General features: G+C 35.7%; 2 protein-coding genes across 3 annotated transcripts in view; both read right to left on the reverse strand.

Annotated features, from left to right (window-relative positions):
• Positions 1-6542, reverse strand: part of LOC107680535 (CTD small phosphatase-like protein 2) — a 7085-nt gene extending 543 nt beyond the window's left edge. Inside the window, exons 1-10 of one of the 2 annotated variants that reach the window (XM_016476457.1) lie at positions 6277-6542; positions 5606-5717; positions 5401-5514; positions 4477-4588; positions 4270-4387; positions 3941-4027; positions 2988-3050; positions 2400-2479; positions 1383-1509; positions 604-699 (exon numbers count right to left, since the gene is read on the reverse strand). In XM_016476457.1, the coding sequence (XP_016331943.1) occupies positions 604-699; positions 1383-1509; positions 2400-2479; positions 2988-3050; positions 3941-4027; positions 4270-4387; positions 4477-4588; positions 5401-5514; positions 5606-5717; positions 6277-6372 (1005 nt within the window). In that variant the 5' untranslated portion in view covers positions 6373-6542. The remainder of the gene's footprint in view (positions 1-603; positions 700-1382; positions 1510-2399; positions 2480-2987; positions 3051-3940; positions 4028-4269; positions 4388-4476; positions 4589-5400; positions 5515-5605; positions 5718-6276) is intronic. The other variant, XM_016476458.1, reaches the window with a different exon arrangement.
• A 2436-nt stretch (positions 6543-8978) lies between these two features.
• Positions 8979-19005, reverse strand: part of LOC107680546 (AT-rich interactive domain-containing protein 3A-like) — a 47194-nt gene continuing 37167 nt past the window's right edge. Inside the window, exons 5-9 of the mRNA XM_016476474.1 lie at positions 17708-17891; positions 16007-16254; positions 14769-15035; positions 11000-11089; positions 8979-10921 (exon numbers count right to left, since the gene is read on the reverse strand). Coding sequence (XP_016331960.1) covers positions 10800-10921; positions 11000-11089; positions 14769-15035; positions 16007-16254; positions 17708-17891 — 911 coding nt within the window. The 3' untranslated portion in view covers positions 8979-10799. The remainder of the gene's footprint in view (positions 10922-10999; positions 11090-14768; positions 15036-16006; positions 16255-17707; positions 17892-19005) is intronic.

The following is a 19005-nucleotide window of genomic DNA, read 5'->3' on the forward strand; positions in this document are numbered from 1 at the left end:
TAAGTGAATGAAAACATCCTGCAAAGTTTTAAATCTGAAAGTGCACTGTTTAAAGTTATTGTCTCTTGAAAGAAAGTCGACTCATCATCGACTCACAGTCGACTGAATCATTTAAATGAGTTGTTTTTAAAACTAATCCCAAGCCGTTTCATGTTGAAGTCAACATGAAACATTAGCATATTCCCTGCCCACTTTTGGTCTTTTCGCTTTGGTCTGAATGAAAACGCAAATTAATTCTTTGCCACTAGGTGCCGCTTTTGGAGCGGTAAAATAGCTGTTTCCCCGGTAACGCTGTACACTAATAAATAATACTCACACAGTTCGAAGTACTTGTTTTAATAAAAAAAAAAATTCTCTCTATATACGGGTAATTTCCCCATATTTAACTCTTAAATCATTATTTATTGTTTAGGAACGATAGATTTACTAGTTACATTATTAGTTTCAATAAATAGCCGTTTTGAACTGGGTAGGAAATTTGGAGTTAATTTAAAATAATACTACTACTTCTACTAATAATAATAATAGTATGTTTTATGCTATATAATCATAATATGTATTTAAAAAATAATTGCATAGATGTTAATGGCTAAAAACACTCACCGCATGCACTAGTTTCTCCATGTACGGAATGAGCTTTTGCAGCTCACGGTCCTCTTGATTTCCAATCCAGCTTTTTATGGGAATCATATTCATCAGCTAGAATGAACAAACACAGATCCAATAAGAACATGGCACTTATATACTAGTTAGACCTGATGTTTAAAGGGGTCATATGATGCAATTTCAAGTTTTCCTTTCTCTTTGGAGAGTTACAAGCTGTTCGTGAATAGATAAGATCCCTAAAATTGCTAAGACTAAAGTCTCAAGCCCAAAGAGATATTCTTTATAAAAGTTAAGACTTGTCCACGCCCTCCTAAAATGCCTCGTTTAAACACGCCCCCACATGTCTATGTCACTATGTGGGAAGATTTGCATAACGCCGCCCAAATGTTCACGCAAAGAAAGAAGGCGTAACTTTGATTCTCGCTGTAGTATTGTTGCTGCCGCCGCCATGTCGTGAAGACGCTGCGTGTTTCGTTGTAAAAAGCTAAACTACTTTGTTTGGCCTTCCAAAAGAGGACACAACTAGAAATCAGTGCTTAAGTTACAACACTGTTCCAGAACAGTTCAACCCAAATATTCAGATGTGTGCAGCTCAGAAAGGCGGGGCATAGAGGAGCAACAATAATGTACAGTATGTGGAAAATGATGTGTTTTTTGAACCTTAAACTGCATAAACATTGCATTACACTAAATACACTAAATAATGTTATTTTTAGCAACGTCATATGACCCCTTTAACGAATCCATTTACATAGAAAAGGTAAAGACAAGTGTACGTGATATGGGAAGGTGTGTGGGGCATTGTCCAGGATGACCGTCTTCGACAGGTCTCTCTCCAGAATGGTCAAGTCTTTAATGTAGTGTCCAAGCACACAGGCACAATCGTCCTGATACAAACGATGCCTTTAAAACAAAGAAAGCCACATCATTACATATTCATACTTTTGTCAAAGCAAAGTTTGTAACCTGTAAACAACAAAAAAAAGAATAGCTTCTAATAATTCCTTATTATTGGGAGCTTAAACAGCCTCATTTTAGTTACACTAAATTAAAATGAGAACTGGTGCCTTGTCAGCTCTGTGCAGGAACTGTTTTCTTAATCCCGCCCCACTGCCATAATGTTTGTGTTCCAATCCCACCTGCACCCTCAAACATTCTAATACTGTATATAATTTTAACCCATCAGGGAGTCGCTATCATTGTGCGTGGTATTGAACGCTGGAACGTGGTATTCACTTGATTTTTCTCTCTGGGTTAAATGTTGGAAATATTGCATAAATTACATTTTACTGAAATGCTTGCATTGAAATATTCTGCATTCTACCTATGATAAAACTGTGCTAAATGTTAAGTTTTGAGAAGGAGGGCTACTGGTAGGAAGCCTTTGAGCTGTGTTTATGATAAATGAATGTATATATATAAAATATGTATTTTAGGTATGGAAATGACATTTTGAGTTTTGATATTTGGGATACGGTCATTACTCTAGAGGAGAGCAGAGGTTTTCAGTTTAGAATTGTAAGCATACATTTTCCAGCTGAACTAAATGATTATTAATTCTATATAAAAGTTTTTTAATGGTTTTCATTTTACTTTCAGTCTTAGTTAACTATAATGACGCTGAAAGATGTGCGAAGCATTTGATCAGATGATGTAATGTTGTAGTCAGTTGGACCATCGTTTGGCTCTCAGGTCAATGAAAATGTGAGCGTTATGAGGCAGGTTTGCTGATGCCCAGCTGAGAAGCATTTTCCTGACAATTTAGGGTATATGGGATTCAACATGTCTCTCACCTAAAGAGCTTTTTATTAGGGTCCAATATATCTACAATCTTCTCTGCGTATTCCTTTTTTGCAGAGGTGTAAACAAACATCTGGAACAGAAAAAAACAGAATGGGTATATTAATACATGAATTCCCTGGCTTGTTCACACCAACACAAATGTTCAGCACAAAAATTCGATCACGATTTTGCATACTATTTTGTCCGTTCAGACCAAAGTGTAAAAAAAAAAAAAACAGTAGACGGACCGAATGAAAATGCAAAAGTCACTTTCTAACAATAGGTGGCACTTACGGAGAAGCAGAAACGCCTTTCTGACAACCGATTGTCATGGAGAAGAAATTAAGCCACATTTACATTATCTTCCAAACAGCCATTCAGAGTTCTGTATTTGATGTTGTGTTTATTAAATAACACCATTTTATGTTTTATATAACAAAAGCAGCTCTAGGCATGTAACCAAAAGCACAAATCTTATTGGTTGCATTGATGGCATGCAAACGTCCAATCAAAAAAAAATAAATAAATAAAATAAATAAAATAAAATGTAGCACATCAAATATTCATCTTTGTTTTAGTGTAATATTCACAATGTTTACCTCGAAATGTTTGGTCATGGCTTGTAGAAACTCTTTGACATATGGTCTGAGGATCACGTAAACCTGTGAAAAGATGTCTGATGAATCACAGGATCAACACAATTGCAAGACTTTTCCATGACAGTTGCAGGATGTTAACCGCTATTCCAACAAATACATGTATGAGAAGCTTAAAGGTATGGTTCATACAAAAATAAAAATTTGCTTAAAGTTTATTCACTCTCAGGCTATCCAAGATGTAGATGAGTTTGTTTCTTCATAGGAACTGATTTAGAGAAATTCACTTGATCACCAGTGGATCCTCTGCAGTGAATGGGTGCCGTCAGAATGAGCTGATAAAAACATCACAATAATCCACAAGTAATCCACACTACTCCAGTCCATCAGTTAACAACATATTGTGAAGCCAAAAGCTGCTTGTTTGTAAGAAACAAATCCATCATAAAGATGTTTTTAACTTCAAACCGTTGCTTCTGGCTATAAAATACGAGTCCTCTATCCATAACTTCCTCCAGTGAAAAGGTCTCGTCTGAATTAGGTGAGAAATATTCACCGTATACAAGTCTAACAGTCAAAACAAATTCTGATGTGGAAGGACAACAGGGAATAATGGAATCATATTTTGGCTAGAAGTGACGGTTTGAAGTTAAAACGCCTTAATGATGGATTTGTTTCTTACAAACACACAGCTTTTGTCTTCTCCAGATGTTAACTGATGGACTGGAGTGGTGTGGATTACTTGTGGATTATTGTGATGTTTTTATCAGCTGTTTAGACTCTCATTCTGACGGCACCCATTCACTGCAGAGCATCCATTGCTGAGACAGTGATGCAATGCTACATTTCTCCAAATCTGATGAAGAAACAAACTCAACTACATCTTGGATGGCCTGAAGGTGAGCACTTTTATTCAGCATGTTTAATTTTGAACATTAACTAATAGTTTTACCAACCTTGTACTTGTGATCTTGAAAGCGGGTATTGAAGGTGTATTCTGCATCATGAATCACATTGAGTGAACTGAACACGAGGGTTTCATCCTAGAATCGTACAAAAATAAAATACAAAGAATCACAAACCAGTCGCCTCTAAACCTCAATCCAATCAATGAGAACAGAACATGATTGTTAAAGCATCTCTCAGTGGGGGAGCATTAACGGCCCATCTGATTTAATGGCCCTGTCATTAGTTTCCAGTCACCACACTGCATGCAAATTCAATCAGTTCAGTCACATTCTGACCAAAATGTTGAAATGAGCGGGCTATTAGGAAGATAACGTACCAAATCAAGCACCAGGGTAGCAGCAGGTGTGCTCCTCGTCTTTGGCGGAATGTCCCGCACTGCTGAGACAGGCCTGGACTGTTGTGAACGATTCGGAATGTTCTTAATAAACGTAAAACTGGAGGGGGGGGGGACAAACATTTCAAATGAAACCTTCTCAATCAGTCTGAAGTGCACAAAATGAAATCCTTTGTAGAAGAGACTCACGGGCTGAACACTTCTTCATTCTCTTCATCCTCTGAAAAAGGGCTGGCAGCACTGTAGCCAAACACACAGTGTTCAGGGCTGAACATGGGACTTGTGTTTGGCTGCTCTCCTATTAAAATAAACAACGGCTGTTACAACAACCCAAAACCAGATGACAAATCAGTCAGAGCATGTTGCTAATACATCACTAGCAAATCCTATCAAGTAGATGCAAAAACATGATAGCAATAAGACAGGGGGGTTGGTGTATAAAAGTTATCACCCCCTCAAAGGAACTCTGTTTGGAAGTCTGATCCAGTAATTATATAAGTCAGATTAACTAGGAAAAATACAGCACACAGATTCAGAACAGTCTAAAGGTCTGTGCCAAATCTAATTTAAAACCATAGAGTACAGACAAAATGTTTCATAATAAAGGTCAGACACTTCAAATGGATTTGTACTGTAGGGAAGAGCAGAGAAAATGTAACATAAAAGTGATTCTTTGAGTTTAGGTTTATGCAAATCTGGTTTATATGTAGTACATGTCACTGTTAAAGCTTTTAAGATATCTGTAGTGTGGGAATATGTTGTGTTTTGAACTGGAGTTCATTATAGATTTTTTTTAACTGCCAGGGATATTATGGCTAAAAAACTGAAACCATAAAAAATGTTACTTGAAATAATTTGTTTTTTTTTAAACCTAACCTAAACTAATAAAAATGTCTGTATTTTAAGTTTAACTGTATCTGCCTCAATTTAGCTGTAAATGTAACTGACACAGCTAATGTACATATCCCTGAATTAACAAAATTACAATGAGGAACAAATTAGTACAACGTGGCCTTGATTTAACTTAAATGATTACATTTTTTTTTCTTGTATATGTCATGTACTGGGCTCCATGCTAATATTTGCTGATCAGAATTGTTTAAATGCACTGACTGTCTCGTGGGGGTGTGAGAAAGTGCACTGAAGGAGAGTAGAGGCTTCGAGCAGCAGGATTCAATGACGAATGCCTTTCCCGGAGGTGACGGACTGGGGTCTTGAAATCTGACTCTAAAAATACAAAGGGGAGCATGATATTTTTTAAATACCGTATCATCATTAGTAGACTCTTAAATAACATTTGTCAAATTCAGTGATGTACCTTTATTGTCAACAGTTGATAAAGCTTTTCTCATCCTTCGTGGACGTTTGGCTACTGTTGGGACATCATCAGGGTCCAGAGTCAAGCGGTCTTGAAGAACTATAACTTCATCCTTAAGGGCGAACAAACCAGGCAGTTAATAAACCTGTCATTAAGAAATGTATTTTTGATAAAAAATGTGCGATTAAAAATGCCTACCTTCGAATATCTTACAAAGAAAATAATTTATCAATTTACTTTGCGTTTTAAACAACAGTAACTACAAGATACATGTGCTCCTTCAGGGACAATACACAGAGACGCTGATTGGCCGAGATACAACTTCTCACATGCCATTCAAAAATACTAAAGTCTTATTGGCTACGCTGAGAATTCGCCCCGCCCATAAAGAGCTGAGGCAGCACTGCGACACTCACCAGAAATACACAAATTAGTATTATTTATATGAACAACATGTTTTTTTTAATGGTGATTTGTGATATTTTAATAAAAAAATAATATAGTAACGTTGTTTAATTCCGCTCACCGGATCTCTTGCTTTAAATCGGTTAGCATCATGCTAACCAGGCCTGTGCAGATCATTCGCAATACGGAATCACACGCTCAGTCATACCACACACACACAGTTTTGTTTGCTTTTCATATGTCGTGTTCAAGACAGAAAGACTGACCTGGGTCTGCGGTCCCGGTGTCTCCGGAGCGGCTCGACGGCGGCGGCACGGTGTCGTCGGGTTTTCGTTTAAAATATTTCTCGAGCGAAGTCTCATTTTGCTGGAGCCCCGATTAAAACACGTCTTCACGACTTTAAACTAGTAGGAATAATGTTCAAGCGTCGTGTTTATCTCCATGAATTTGGTCCATTAGATTTCTCTCGCTGTTTCCAGACGGACTTACCTCAGTTTAGGTTTAAACCAAACTGATGAAAAAAACTCAATCGAGCCAATCAGAACACACGCTCGATGCGGTGGGCGGAGCTTCAAAAAACAATGACTTCCGTGATGCGGAAGTCACATTTTGTTTACAGAGTTATTAAAACACCAATAAGGTCAAAACATCGTTTAATAGCAGAAACACGTCATTTATTAATGTAAAATTAGGGCGACAAACAATTGCTGTATTAATTGTAATGCTGTACTAATTGTATGATATTCTAATTTTCAGTGGAATGTTTTTAATAGGCTAAAACAAGTGTCAGTGCTAGGTTTCTGACAGCACTGAGAAATGTCCAGAAACTGGATCTATTTTCCCTCTTTGCAATAACGTTTTCAGTTGGACAACTTGGTAGAGATGAATCAGTCAGGCCGCCATCATTACCACATTAAATGCTCAACTTTCTTAATAGAATTTGGAATTTAGGCTATATTTGACTTAATTTTTCAGTGAACAATCCTAGATAAGTACAGGTACTTACATGATTTAACAATTTTGACCTTCTGCAATAACTTTAACCAAAAAAAATATTAGGATTTAAAAAAAAAAAAAAAAAAACTTTTCGTTACTAAACAGTCAATAATTAATAAATAGGGCCAAATTCATGCTCATTTACATATACTAAGTGATTTGTTAAATGATATTTCATAAAGTTTACAATTATGACAAAAAAAAAAGTTCTGTGGGGTGTTACATTTGCTATAATTAAAAAAAATAAAATTGTGCATATAAGTGTATATGGTTACAATACCCCAAAAAAACTGCATTTTAATATATCAATGCCATTTAGATTTAATAATAACAAAAAACGCCTCCTGCACCTCCTCTAAAAGTTCTCTTTCTGAACAAAAAACACTTTTTATGTACTGTGGAAAAGTATTGTGTTAACATGTTTCTACAATATACAGGGTTTTACTAAAATCTTAAACCGTAATGAATCAAGAACCACTAACATTTTGTCAGAATTACACTTTATTGTATTCAGTGTCTGTTTACAGCTGAAGATATTCATTTTTGAAAAACCAAACACTGAAAAATCGGATGCTTGACAATTATAAAATGTAAACGTCATGAGTACATTTTGCAAACTCTGAAACAACAAAACTCATCAACATTGACTTTTTTTTTTACTTTGTTTTTTAAACAAGGCAATAACGTACTGAACGCAACAGAAAACAGACACACCCAAACTGGAGCTCCGGAATTACCTTTACATTACAACATATAAAAAAATGCAAATAACTTTGGTTAAAAAAAGAAAAATTCAAGTCCATCTACTAGAACTACATTTGTTTTTGAACGCATGTTGAGGTGTTTTTTTTGTCATTATCTGGCTTATCAGCATTCACACTGAGAGAGGTACAGTTGTGGTGTGACGATTTCCCAAAATATAGATTATATTTTCAATCCATAATAATCTGGCCATAACAGCACTTATGTGACATTCTTTGGATCCCATATCCACCCCCCAGTTACATATCGATATATTTCTTTTCAAAATAAAGTTAATTATCCACACAAACAGAGATTAGATTAAATAGGTTAGGATGTCTTTGTCCTTCACCTCTAATAGAAGCAGTCAAGAGGTTGTCACTACGCAAATCAAAAATTGTAAAAAGTGGAATTGGTGCGCAGTGATACACAAAGCACCAAAACCTGGTCTCGGAGCAATTTCAGATTCAACCTAAGCAAGCCAAAACTCAAAAGCACTCACAAAAGAAAGGGATATTTAGAAAACAAATCATATACTTGCCAATGTGGAAACATTTAGCATTACCATTATAAAAGGGTAAAATAAATGTTACATGCACTGTGACCGCAGCACTAAGTTGAACATATCTGTGAAACTAGAGGTAGAAGTGTATTTCCTGAGAAGACGACAAATGCCTTGTAACGTAAAACCTAAACTTCACAGCTGTCTAAGAAATGGAAAAGTGAATGACTTGATTTTAGTGTAACGTTAAGATCTGCACAGACAAAAGCAAACAAAGAATTATCAAAGAATAAGGCATCCTGCAATAACAGCGAAGGTTTATTGTACAGCAATTTGGTTGTCCTTGCAATAAAGTTGACTACATTAGCATGCTATATTCAAATTTGCATACGTTAAGGCATACAGCAGAGTAAAAACAGACCTGGATACCAACAGCTTGAAACGGGTGTTACGTGTATCTGTCTTACTCTGTGTGGTAACAGTATCGTTTCCAAGAAAAACAAAACAAAACACACTAGGGAAAGGTTATTACAATAAAGATCTACGGTTATACATCAGTGGGTCACTTAAAAGTTGAGGGATTTGATTGTAAAATGCGGGCTTGCAGATGAAACGAGAACAGATGCTAATACATTAAGAAGTCAAATTCACCGAATAAAAGTGTATGTATATATATATATATATATATATATATATATATATGCCCTGTTCTTCCTCACAGCCAGTAGATCCATGTGAAAAGTGATGAACTGGCAAAGCTTGCAAACAGATCTTAGCTCATAAATGAGTTTTTGAGGTAGAGATTTTGGCAGTAATGACTTTGAAGTGTGTTAAAATGAGGTGTCCTTTTCTAAACAGGAAAAAACTACAATATTGTACAATACAGACAGAAACGGTAAGATTTTCTAGACTGTTTTCTTTACAGCAACTGAATAACAAAGAGTTATATGCATTAACAGTTTGACGGTTAAGGATCTCGGCTGCGAAAGCAAAGGCTGCAAGCTTGATCCCAAATGAAGGATCGAGGAATTTACCTTCAAGCTGCTCAAGTTGTACCTCCAAGATCAAAATAAGGCTTTCAGTTTAAGAAACCCCATTTCCATAAAGCCTGGAGCATCTCTCGCCTATCAAACTCCAAATAATGATTCGACTTCTTATGAGCGAACATTTCACCTCTCCATGCGGGTATTTTCACCTTGCATACAGTGTAATGCTAGCAGAGCTTGACATAATTCATAAACTGTAGCTACATGTTGATAAAAGACTGACCAGGAAGAGTTGATGAGATGATTTAAAACAACCTCGAAGGGTTTGAGCTGTTAAACACAGGAAGCCACATCCTTCAAATCCCTTCAGAAGAGAATATTTAATTTTTCTCTAGACACTTTCGAAACATGCCATTGCAATTAGAATTTCCTCTGATTTGCGCTGTACATAACCAGAAACGGCTGCATCGTTGGACCCCTCAAAACTGCATTCGATTAAGCTAAAACGGCAAACTAAAGATCTCCAGTTAGTGTAGTATTCAGATCTTAAAATGAACCTATTACACTGTCATGCTTGGAGTCAAACTGCAATTATTTTCAGCCAAACTGCTGATCTCTTTCCACTTGTATTTTAGAGCAACTATTGGCCAAAATACGTTTGGGGGCCTTGGCAGGTCCAGGAACGTACGGACTCTGCAATACCTCAGCAACTTTTGCGAGGCTCATTGAGAACGTGACCTCCAGAGTTTGCCAGCAGTCGTGAAGATGCAAACAGGCTACAAATGCATGTGTGAATCAGCTCCTTAAAGAGACAGCTCACCCAAAAATGAACATTCTGTCATTTACTCACCCTCCAAACTTGTATTAATTTCTTCAGTTGGAAACAAAAGAAGATGTTGTTCTTCTGTTCATACAGGTCTGAAACAACTTGAGGGTGTTTTGATTTTTTGGCTGAACTATCCTGAATCTTCACTGACTGTGATATGAAGCTCTGAGTTAGGAAACCAAACGGCTGAATACTCACAAAAACAACTTCTGACAATAACGCACTTTGTATTGTGTTCGTGCTGAAGACGTTGGCCTGTCAACAGCACTTTCAAACTGTGCTAAGGAAAAACCTTCACAAGGCACTGCAGATACATACACAGAGAAAATAAAATCTACAATATATTATTAGTTCAGACCCTTAAGCTGTTTGCATCACACGTTATAACAATAATACTATTGTTATGGTTTAGACAAAAAGCTTTTGTCAGTCAGAGACTATAAAACCCTAAAAAGCAGAATCCTACTGCCTTGTTAACGCCAGACAGTGTGCTCACAGAAAGAGAAATAAATTATTCACAGGTTTTGCATATACATCATTATCTTTATAATAAACTCTTGTTGTTATTTTAGATTTTCTTTGACTCCTGAACAAAGGAGAGTGTAAATAAAAGACCTGAGCTAGTATACTTCAAGTTGAGAATGATTCAGTTATTCCTGCACTGTTTTTTTTGGCATATCTTGTGTAGTAACTGAGGTTTTTTGGCTTTGGTTTTGCACCGAGGAAGAGTGTGAGGTGCTAAGGTGATTGATTGTTGGAAGAGGATGAGGTAGGTGTGTGGTGAACTGATTGAGGCCCGCTGTTGCCTGCAGAAGATTTGTTAGATGAGGTCGGTGCCGCAGCCTGGGCGAAGAGAACACCTATTGTGAGAAAACAGGACGTTTAGTCACAATTGAAACGAGGGGAACTTGAACAGAAAGAATCTGTCAGCTCCTCACCGGTGTAGACGACTCCGTTGAGCTCCAACGACATGCTGATGCTGTTTAGGCCATTGGTGTTCAGGTTCATGGCGGAGTCCTGCCTGCTTTCTGATAGAAAGGGGAAAAAATAGAGTTTAAGTCTTTTTTTTTCTCCCCACACTTTGGAAAAGTAATAGCACACCTCTTCTCAAAGAGTAGCATGAGGTGTTATTCACTTCACAACATTAAAACCACCTGGTTAATGAGGCTGTACTATAACGGTTAAACAGTTAATTAATTTGCAAAAAATGAAAACACAGTTTTTTGTCATTTTACTTTTTTTAACATATCATCAGAATTATTGCATTTCACTTAAGCACAAATCAAGAGGAGAACATAGTATGGCTGTATTACGCTTTTATTTCAATAGAGATCGCTAAACTCCAATTTACATGTTTGTCCGTGTTTTCAGTGCATCAATGCTTTTCCCATAATGAAGAGAGAGCACGTACTCGTGGTTGCCAGGTTGGGAGATTAAGGAGTTGTTTACACAACATCATTTATATTTACTAAAAACAGAAAACTTTTGATGCATTTGGACATTTATTTAAAATGCCTGAACATGCTAACTTTTGAAAAGAGGTTTCAAAGTGCAAGATTTTAAAAATGATACCGTCGTCTCTGTGTAAAAATCTATACAAATGTAAATTAGTGAAAATGGTTACTCTAAGAAAACATACCCTAAATAAACCACTGGGTACAAAATGTACTGATTTATGAAAAAAAGCTTTGATTGGGGGATTTAAACTCTTGAACTCTGGCAACTGCAGCCATGAAAGCTTGTTACCAATACAAGACAATGCAAATGGCAAATAAAAACGAAATGTTTTCAGGATAAATAACCTGCAGGCAAATACAGACGATTATGCTCTGTGATCACGATGATCACAATTCAAATACAATTCTGAACTGACTTGAGCTAAATTACACTATTGTCTTACAGAGCTGCTTTACTGCCTTCACAATTGAGTTTCCATAATTGATTCTGCCATTTCCTATTTATCTCTGTTAAGCTGCTTTGACACAATCTGTACTGTATAAAGCACTTAGAATAATGTACAATAATAAATAAAACATAACATTTGTGCGTCTCCGATCAACACAGAGTGTTTTGTTACTGAGCAAATCTTTTTGAACAAATCTTTTGAGTCAGTGATCCATTCATAAAAAAAAGTCACTAGCTTCGTTTCTAAATGAATCAGCTGTTTTGAACAAATCTTTTGAATGAGTGAGTCACTCGTTAAGACATGAACTTGCAGCCACCTACTGGCGATTTTACCATGTTTGTAAACAACCTAGGTACTATCTCAAAAACACACTTGGCAAAATATGTTCTAATTATAATTATAAAAAAAAAAAATTGTATTATTATTATTATATATTATATTACATTATAATAATATCATTATTTAAAAAAGGGCTAATATTAATGCAAATGTGAGCAAACTCATACAGATTTGGAACAAGTGGAGTAAATGATGACAGAATCTTCATTGTTTGGCTGAGCTATCCCTTTAGGTGCCAACAATTAATACATATGATAGGGGTTTGTACAAACCACTAGCCCAAAGTGTGAGAATTATTAATAATGGTGCTCACAAAGCTACTAGTACTCATCTGTGGGCATTCAGACAGAATCATTCCAGCAGGGGGCGCTGCCTTAGCCATTTCAATAGTTAAAAACAATGAAAAGAGTTCACATGCTGTGGCAGGGGGAATTGATTTGGTCTCTTATTCATCTTCCGATAAAATACACCAGCCGAAACCTCTAGTACTTAACAACTCTAACCAAGAAAAGGAAGTCATGCTGTGTGGAGGCTGGGGTTTCCCACACTGCAGAACTATTCGCCTTGCCTTTTTGTCATTGCGGTCAACACCTCCAGTCTCCTAATGAGTCAGACCCCTCATGCCAGCATTCTTTAAAGTAAATAACATCAACGCAACTATACAGTTCTGATAAGATCTAATCAGAGCACTTCTAAACACCCCGTTTCCTCATTCATTAGAACAGTGTTTATTAAGAACTACTAGAGTACTACTGTGGGATAATGAGAGCTGCAATGACTCACCCTTGAGAAGCTTGCTGACATCTCCACCTGACAACTACTGATCTGTAAATTACACTTACCACATGCCAGTAATTTAGTCTGGCTGTGGTAGTAGTTTCACACCCTTTCCTACAAAATAGCTGGCACCAGTGAAAGATGATGTAAGAGGGGCTTTGCAGCGCTGTACTAGAAAACACACTGAGTTCATTTCATGACCTCAGGAACCAAAGGTTGGATATTCCACACGCAGGTTTCCCTGAAACATCAGCAATTTTATAAAAAGGTGTTTTTTTCTCAGGTCGGTGTTTATGGGAAAGGATAAAACCACAGTAAAAATGTAAATTGAGGCAACTCTATGTAGGCTAAGTGTGTAGAGTCAGATGAACCTGCCTAAAGTTTCAAGGCGTCTTAAAGAGAAACTTTCACCCAAAACTAAAAATTCAAAAATTTGCAGATGCAAATTTATGCTCATTATCAAAAACAGTAACATTTGTAAAAAATTGAAAAAAACAAAAACAAAAAAAAAAACATTTTTATATGGTGATTTTTAATTACTCTAACTGTTTGAGTTTTATTACAATTAACCATTTAGAAGATGTAAATTTATGCTCATTATCAAAAACAGTAACATTTGTAAAAAACTGAAAAAAAACAAAACAAAAAAAAAAACATTTTTATATGGTGATTTTTAATTACTCTAACTGTTTGAGTTTTATTACAATTAACCATTTAGAAGCATACATTTAGATCACTACAATCACAGTTAAAACCACACATGTAGCACCTTAATACCATGGTAAAAATGTAACTACATGGTTTCTAGGTATTTTTATAAAAAAAAACAGTAGTCTAAATACATTTAGTGTAAATGCACAAACGCTATAGCTTGATCATAAAAAAATACTGTAATTATATTCCATTACTCCTTTAATACGTCTACATTAATAATGTTCTGTATGAATATCCCCCATTGCTGCCACAATACCATGGTGCAGTTAGTGTTACTACGGTAAATCCATGGTAAATGATGGCGATTTGCAGACTGAAAAGCCTTCGGACTGTATCATTGCGCACAGTGATTCTCCTGTCTGTCAGGTTCGGTTTCATCTGGCTTTAAACTTGTTTAAATCAAGTATGTCTTTCACTAAATTCAAGTGCTTCACACTGGATCTCACAGTGCTGCTTAAGACTGGTCAGCGCGTAAACGCATCTGCTCTAGTGAGTTCGTGCTGCGCTGCTGTTTGAACTTTGAGCCGAGCGGATAAATGCTCTGTGTGGCGCGGATTAAATGAGTAGTGCTGTTTTGTTTCGCTTCTGGTGCATAAACATTATATCGAACATTTATCAAACACTTGTTATCATGTTATCAAGGAAAATTATATTGCGATAATTATCGTAACAAATAGATTTTGAATGTTTGCTTTGATGCGTCCAGTGTAACACTGAGTTAGAATGTTGCAAACCATGTTCTTTTGCAAGTAGTTACAATGTTTCAGCTCATCTCATTGTGAATCTTGGCCAAACACTTGCCTTAAACAAATGCCCCACTTTAAAAAAAAATAGCTTCCAGCGCCTCCACTGGGGGACGATACCATCACCATTGAAAAATGCTGTTCTAGTCGGTTTTAAAATGTGACTGCATATCCCTACTATCGCCATATTTGGTCCATCAGTAGGCCAGAATGTTAAGGTGTCAGTACCTTGGTTGTTGATGCGGATGTTCATGGGGATCTGTGCCGTCATGGCCAGCAGGTTGTGCTGAAGGGCTCTCTGCAGTAGCCGCTGGTGGTCCTCCAGTGGTAGTGCAATCTTCTTCTCCGGGGGCTCACCGGACTCTAGCTTGTCCCGCAGCTGCTCCAGCGCAGCTACCTGTGCGATGGTGGCCGCCTGCGCAGCTGCAGCCTGGGCCGCAGCTAGTGAATGAGTGGCCAGAGACACTGGCAGAGGGGCCTGAACTCCGTCATCCTCTACAACAGAGAACGACAAAACACAAGCAAACCATAAGTCATTAAAGAGATGTAACCACGGTGCTGGGTAGATTACTTACAATTTGTTATCTGTTACTGATTACAAATTACATGATCCATAATGTAATCTATTAGATTACTTGTTTTAGTTAATCTATTCTGATTTTTGATTACTTTTAGATTATTGTGTACCATTTTGATAATAAAAAAAGAAAGAAAATACATTCCATTCTTTATCAACAACAAGAAATGCATTAAACTTGACATTACACAAGGGTTTCCCAAACTAGGGTTAACGAAAGAACTGCTTAGGGTTCACGAGTTGATGAAAAGCTAATGATTAATTAAATAATAAAAATGCAAAATTAAAACAAATTAAAAAAAAAATCTAAATAAAACAGCTGAACACAAAAAAAACCATTTTATTTTACTTGCATGCCCAATATCTGACATCAGAGAACTGTGAACATGCAAATGAGTTGTTAAATTATTGAAATGTGAACTTAAAATATCAGGGGTCTTTAAGTAAATAAATCATACAAATTATTTCATATTCATAAAAAAAAAAAAAAAAAATTGAAAAATGTTTAATAACTTGCATAATTATTTGTCTCATACTTGGTCTAATTGGTGCTTTTGTCCCCAATTCATAAGCACGGATCACAAATTCACATTTACACGGCCATTCAATATATCTAAATCATATGACACAAAGTAGAATTAAAAAAAAAAAAGATAAATTTTAAAGAGAAAAGAATTCGGAACAATTGCTGCTATTATTTGAACAAGATGCAATCATGATGTAGCCTAATCCATTAAAAAAGTAACTGTAATCTGATTATGAGCATTTTAAAATGTAATATAATCTAATTACAAGTACTCTACTTTTGGAATATGATTATGTAATCTGGATTACATGTAATCAGTTACTACCCATCACTATGTAACCATGACCCACTGCGTTGTTTTACCTTTCTTCATTTTATGTAAGGATGAGACCGTGGCTCCATTGCTGGGCAGGGCGATGCCCATGGGTGGCATGGAGAGTTTGGGAGAGGTGAGCATTGTGGGTGTCCCGTTGGGTGAGTAGGTGAAGAGCGAGCTGCCAAAGCTATGTCTGCGTCCCTCTCGCCGGTTGCTGTCGATGGCCGCCTGCAGCTCGTTGGGGTTGCTGAGACCCCTCTTCTCACATTCGTAAGGATACAGATACTTCATATACCTGCAGAGGGGTGCGAAATTAAACTTAAACATCTGTCCATCGATTGCAAGACCAATACTGCTTCAGGTAAAGAAAGACCTTTTGATGCAAAAAACTTTGCAAACTAAACTAATTCTGAGAAATGTAATGTAAAAAATTTGAAACTGCATTTCATGCATATGCCCTGTGATCAGTAATATTTAAGGGCTCATGCACAGACATTCTTTGTCTCAGTAAAGTGGTTTACTGCTGTTTATGCCTTAGTGAATCAAGCCGGTGACTAACCCATCAACTGTTAGCTGTGTGACAACCACTGGTTATTTATATTGTGATTATTTTATATACAGAAAACGATTAAATCACTGGAGCAGTCAATTCAAGCACAATGCGAGTCTATAGCTGATTTGATTTCTTCATTTCCACCAAACATTACATTGCTCAACATTCTCTTATTTACATCAGGTTTTCTCTGTGTTACGTATGATTAAAGTATATGGGATTGCAGAATAGGGCTGCACGATTTTGGGGGAAAAAATCTAATTGCGATTTTTCTGGGTAAAATTGTGATTTGCAATTTAAAATGCACTTTAAAAAAATGGGGGGAAATGCATAAAGAACACCAAGTTTGTTTTGCTTGTTTGTAGGGCTGCACGATTTGGACCAAAATTTTGTGCTTACGTATTATTATGACTAATGATAATTATTCGGAATATTATTATTGCTAAATAAAAAAATAAAAACAAAAAAAGAAATATTGCTGTTGTAATTACACTCTCATTATTAAAAATAAAAAATTAAATAATATAACTATTATAATTAGAAAATAATAGCAATAATAATTTGATTTAAAGAAAAAGGTTACCTGTGAACAGACAGCCTATAATTATACATCATAATGTTTTATTATAAAATATTATACTATTATGATACAAATCTGTGACAGTAATTTCTTATTTTTTTGTCAGAAGGTATGCAAAATCAAAAATAGAGTCCATGCCTTTCATATGAAATATGAGCCTTTTATGCATTCACGGTGAATTAAAAATGTGCATCACAGAAGTAATAGCACTTATGACACTCCAGGAAATCCCTAATATGGACAAAGACATCCAACTATCGCTGTAGATTAATAAAAAGAAGATAGAAACGTTTTTACTGATTAAACTTTAAAACAATAAACCTACACCTGCGGAGTAGCTCTAAATCTAATGCTATACTCAACACTTCACTATCAGTTAATCTTGGCGGCTGGCCGTAAAATGCAGTGAAACTTTTAAAATTCAGGGTAGAAAATAACCACTTATATCTAATTCATGTCAGTTTTGAAAAAAAAAAAAAAAAAAACATACTAAGCATCTGAGTGCAATTCAGGAAACACTATAAAATAATTTCCAAATGAATTTTACGATCCCTTTAAATTCTATAGAATACAGTAAAGATAAGTTCTCCTGTGAAGGTGTCGGTGAGTACATACTGTGTTCTGAGAGTGAAGGCAGCGCTGGTGATGGAGGTCGGCAAGTTCAGGCCCTTCGTGATCTCCCTCCACAACTTTTTATTTATGACCTCCACCAGCCCCCCCTTCTCTGTCACCAGCTGGTACAGCATGTAGAGGTCCAGCACCTGCTTGGCCATGATGGGAATCCTGTTCACTGGCGTCCCTGCACAAAAACAAACAGCTGCGTTGAGTGTCTTAGCAGTTTGAATGTATCTGCTACAAATCAAAGACACTCCTGTTTTAGTCTGTATTTGGGAGTTTCTGATTTTCCCTACGCAGCACACTGTCATACACATGCATCTGTGCTAGAAATACACCAAATATTAATAATAATGTATATATTTTTTAAATTATATATTAAATTATACCTAATAATAATTTTATTTTGTATGAATATGTATACATATATACAGTGCCATTCAAAAATTTGGGATCAGTAAGTTTTTTAATGCTTTTTAACGAAGTGCTATGCTGCAATTATTTGATGAAAAAAAAAAAACAGAAAAATTTTTAAATTTTGTGAAATATTATTGCAAATTAAAATAAGAGTTTTCATTACTCCAGTCTTCAGTTTCACATGATCCTTCAGAAATCATTCTAATATGCTAATTTATAATCAATGTTGGAAACACTTAATATTTTTTGGGACCTGTGATACTTTTTTCAGGATTCTTTGATAAATAAAAAGTTAAAAGCAACAGTGTTCATTCAAAATAATTATTTTGTGTTACAATATACAATACTATTCAAAAGTTTAGGGTCAGTATATTTTTAAAGCAATTAATACTTTTATTTAACAAGGATATGTTTAATGGATAAAAAGTGACAGTAAAGACTTGTATTGTTATAATATATATTGCTGAAGGATCATGTGACACAAAACAAATTCAGGAAAAACAGTGCTGCTTCACAGAAATAAATTATATTTTAAAGTATAATAATAGGAAAGTATAATAATTAGAAACTGCAATAATATTTCACAATATTGCTGTTTTTTCTGTATTTTGATCAAATAAATACAGCCTTGATGAGCAGAAGAGACTCCATTCAAAACATTAAAAATCCTACTGATCCCAAACTTTTGAACAGCATGTATCACACACACACACACACACACACACACACACACACACACATACATACATACATATACATACACACATACATATATATATATATATATACATACACACACACATAAATTATATATTAGGGCTGTCAGTTTAACACGTTAACTCAATTAATTTATGAAAAATAACGCGATTAAAATACTTTAA

The sequence above is a fragment of the Sinocyclocheilus anshuiensis genome, unplaced genomic scaffold (assembly GCF_001515605.1).
Source record: "Sinocyclocheilus anshuiensis isolate Anshui unplaced genomic scaffold, SAMN03320099.WGS_v1.1 scaffold308, whole genome shotgun sequence".
NCBI classification, from domain to species: Eukaryota; Metazoa; Chordata; class Actinopteri; order Cypriniformes; family Cyprinidae; genus Sinocyclocheilus; species Sinocyclocheilus anshuiensis.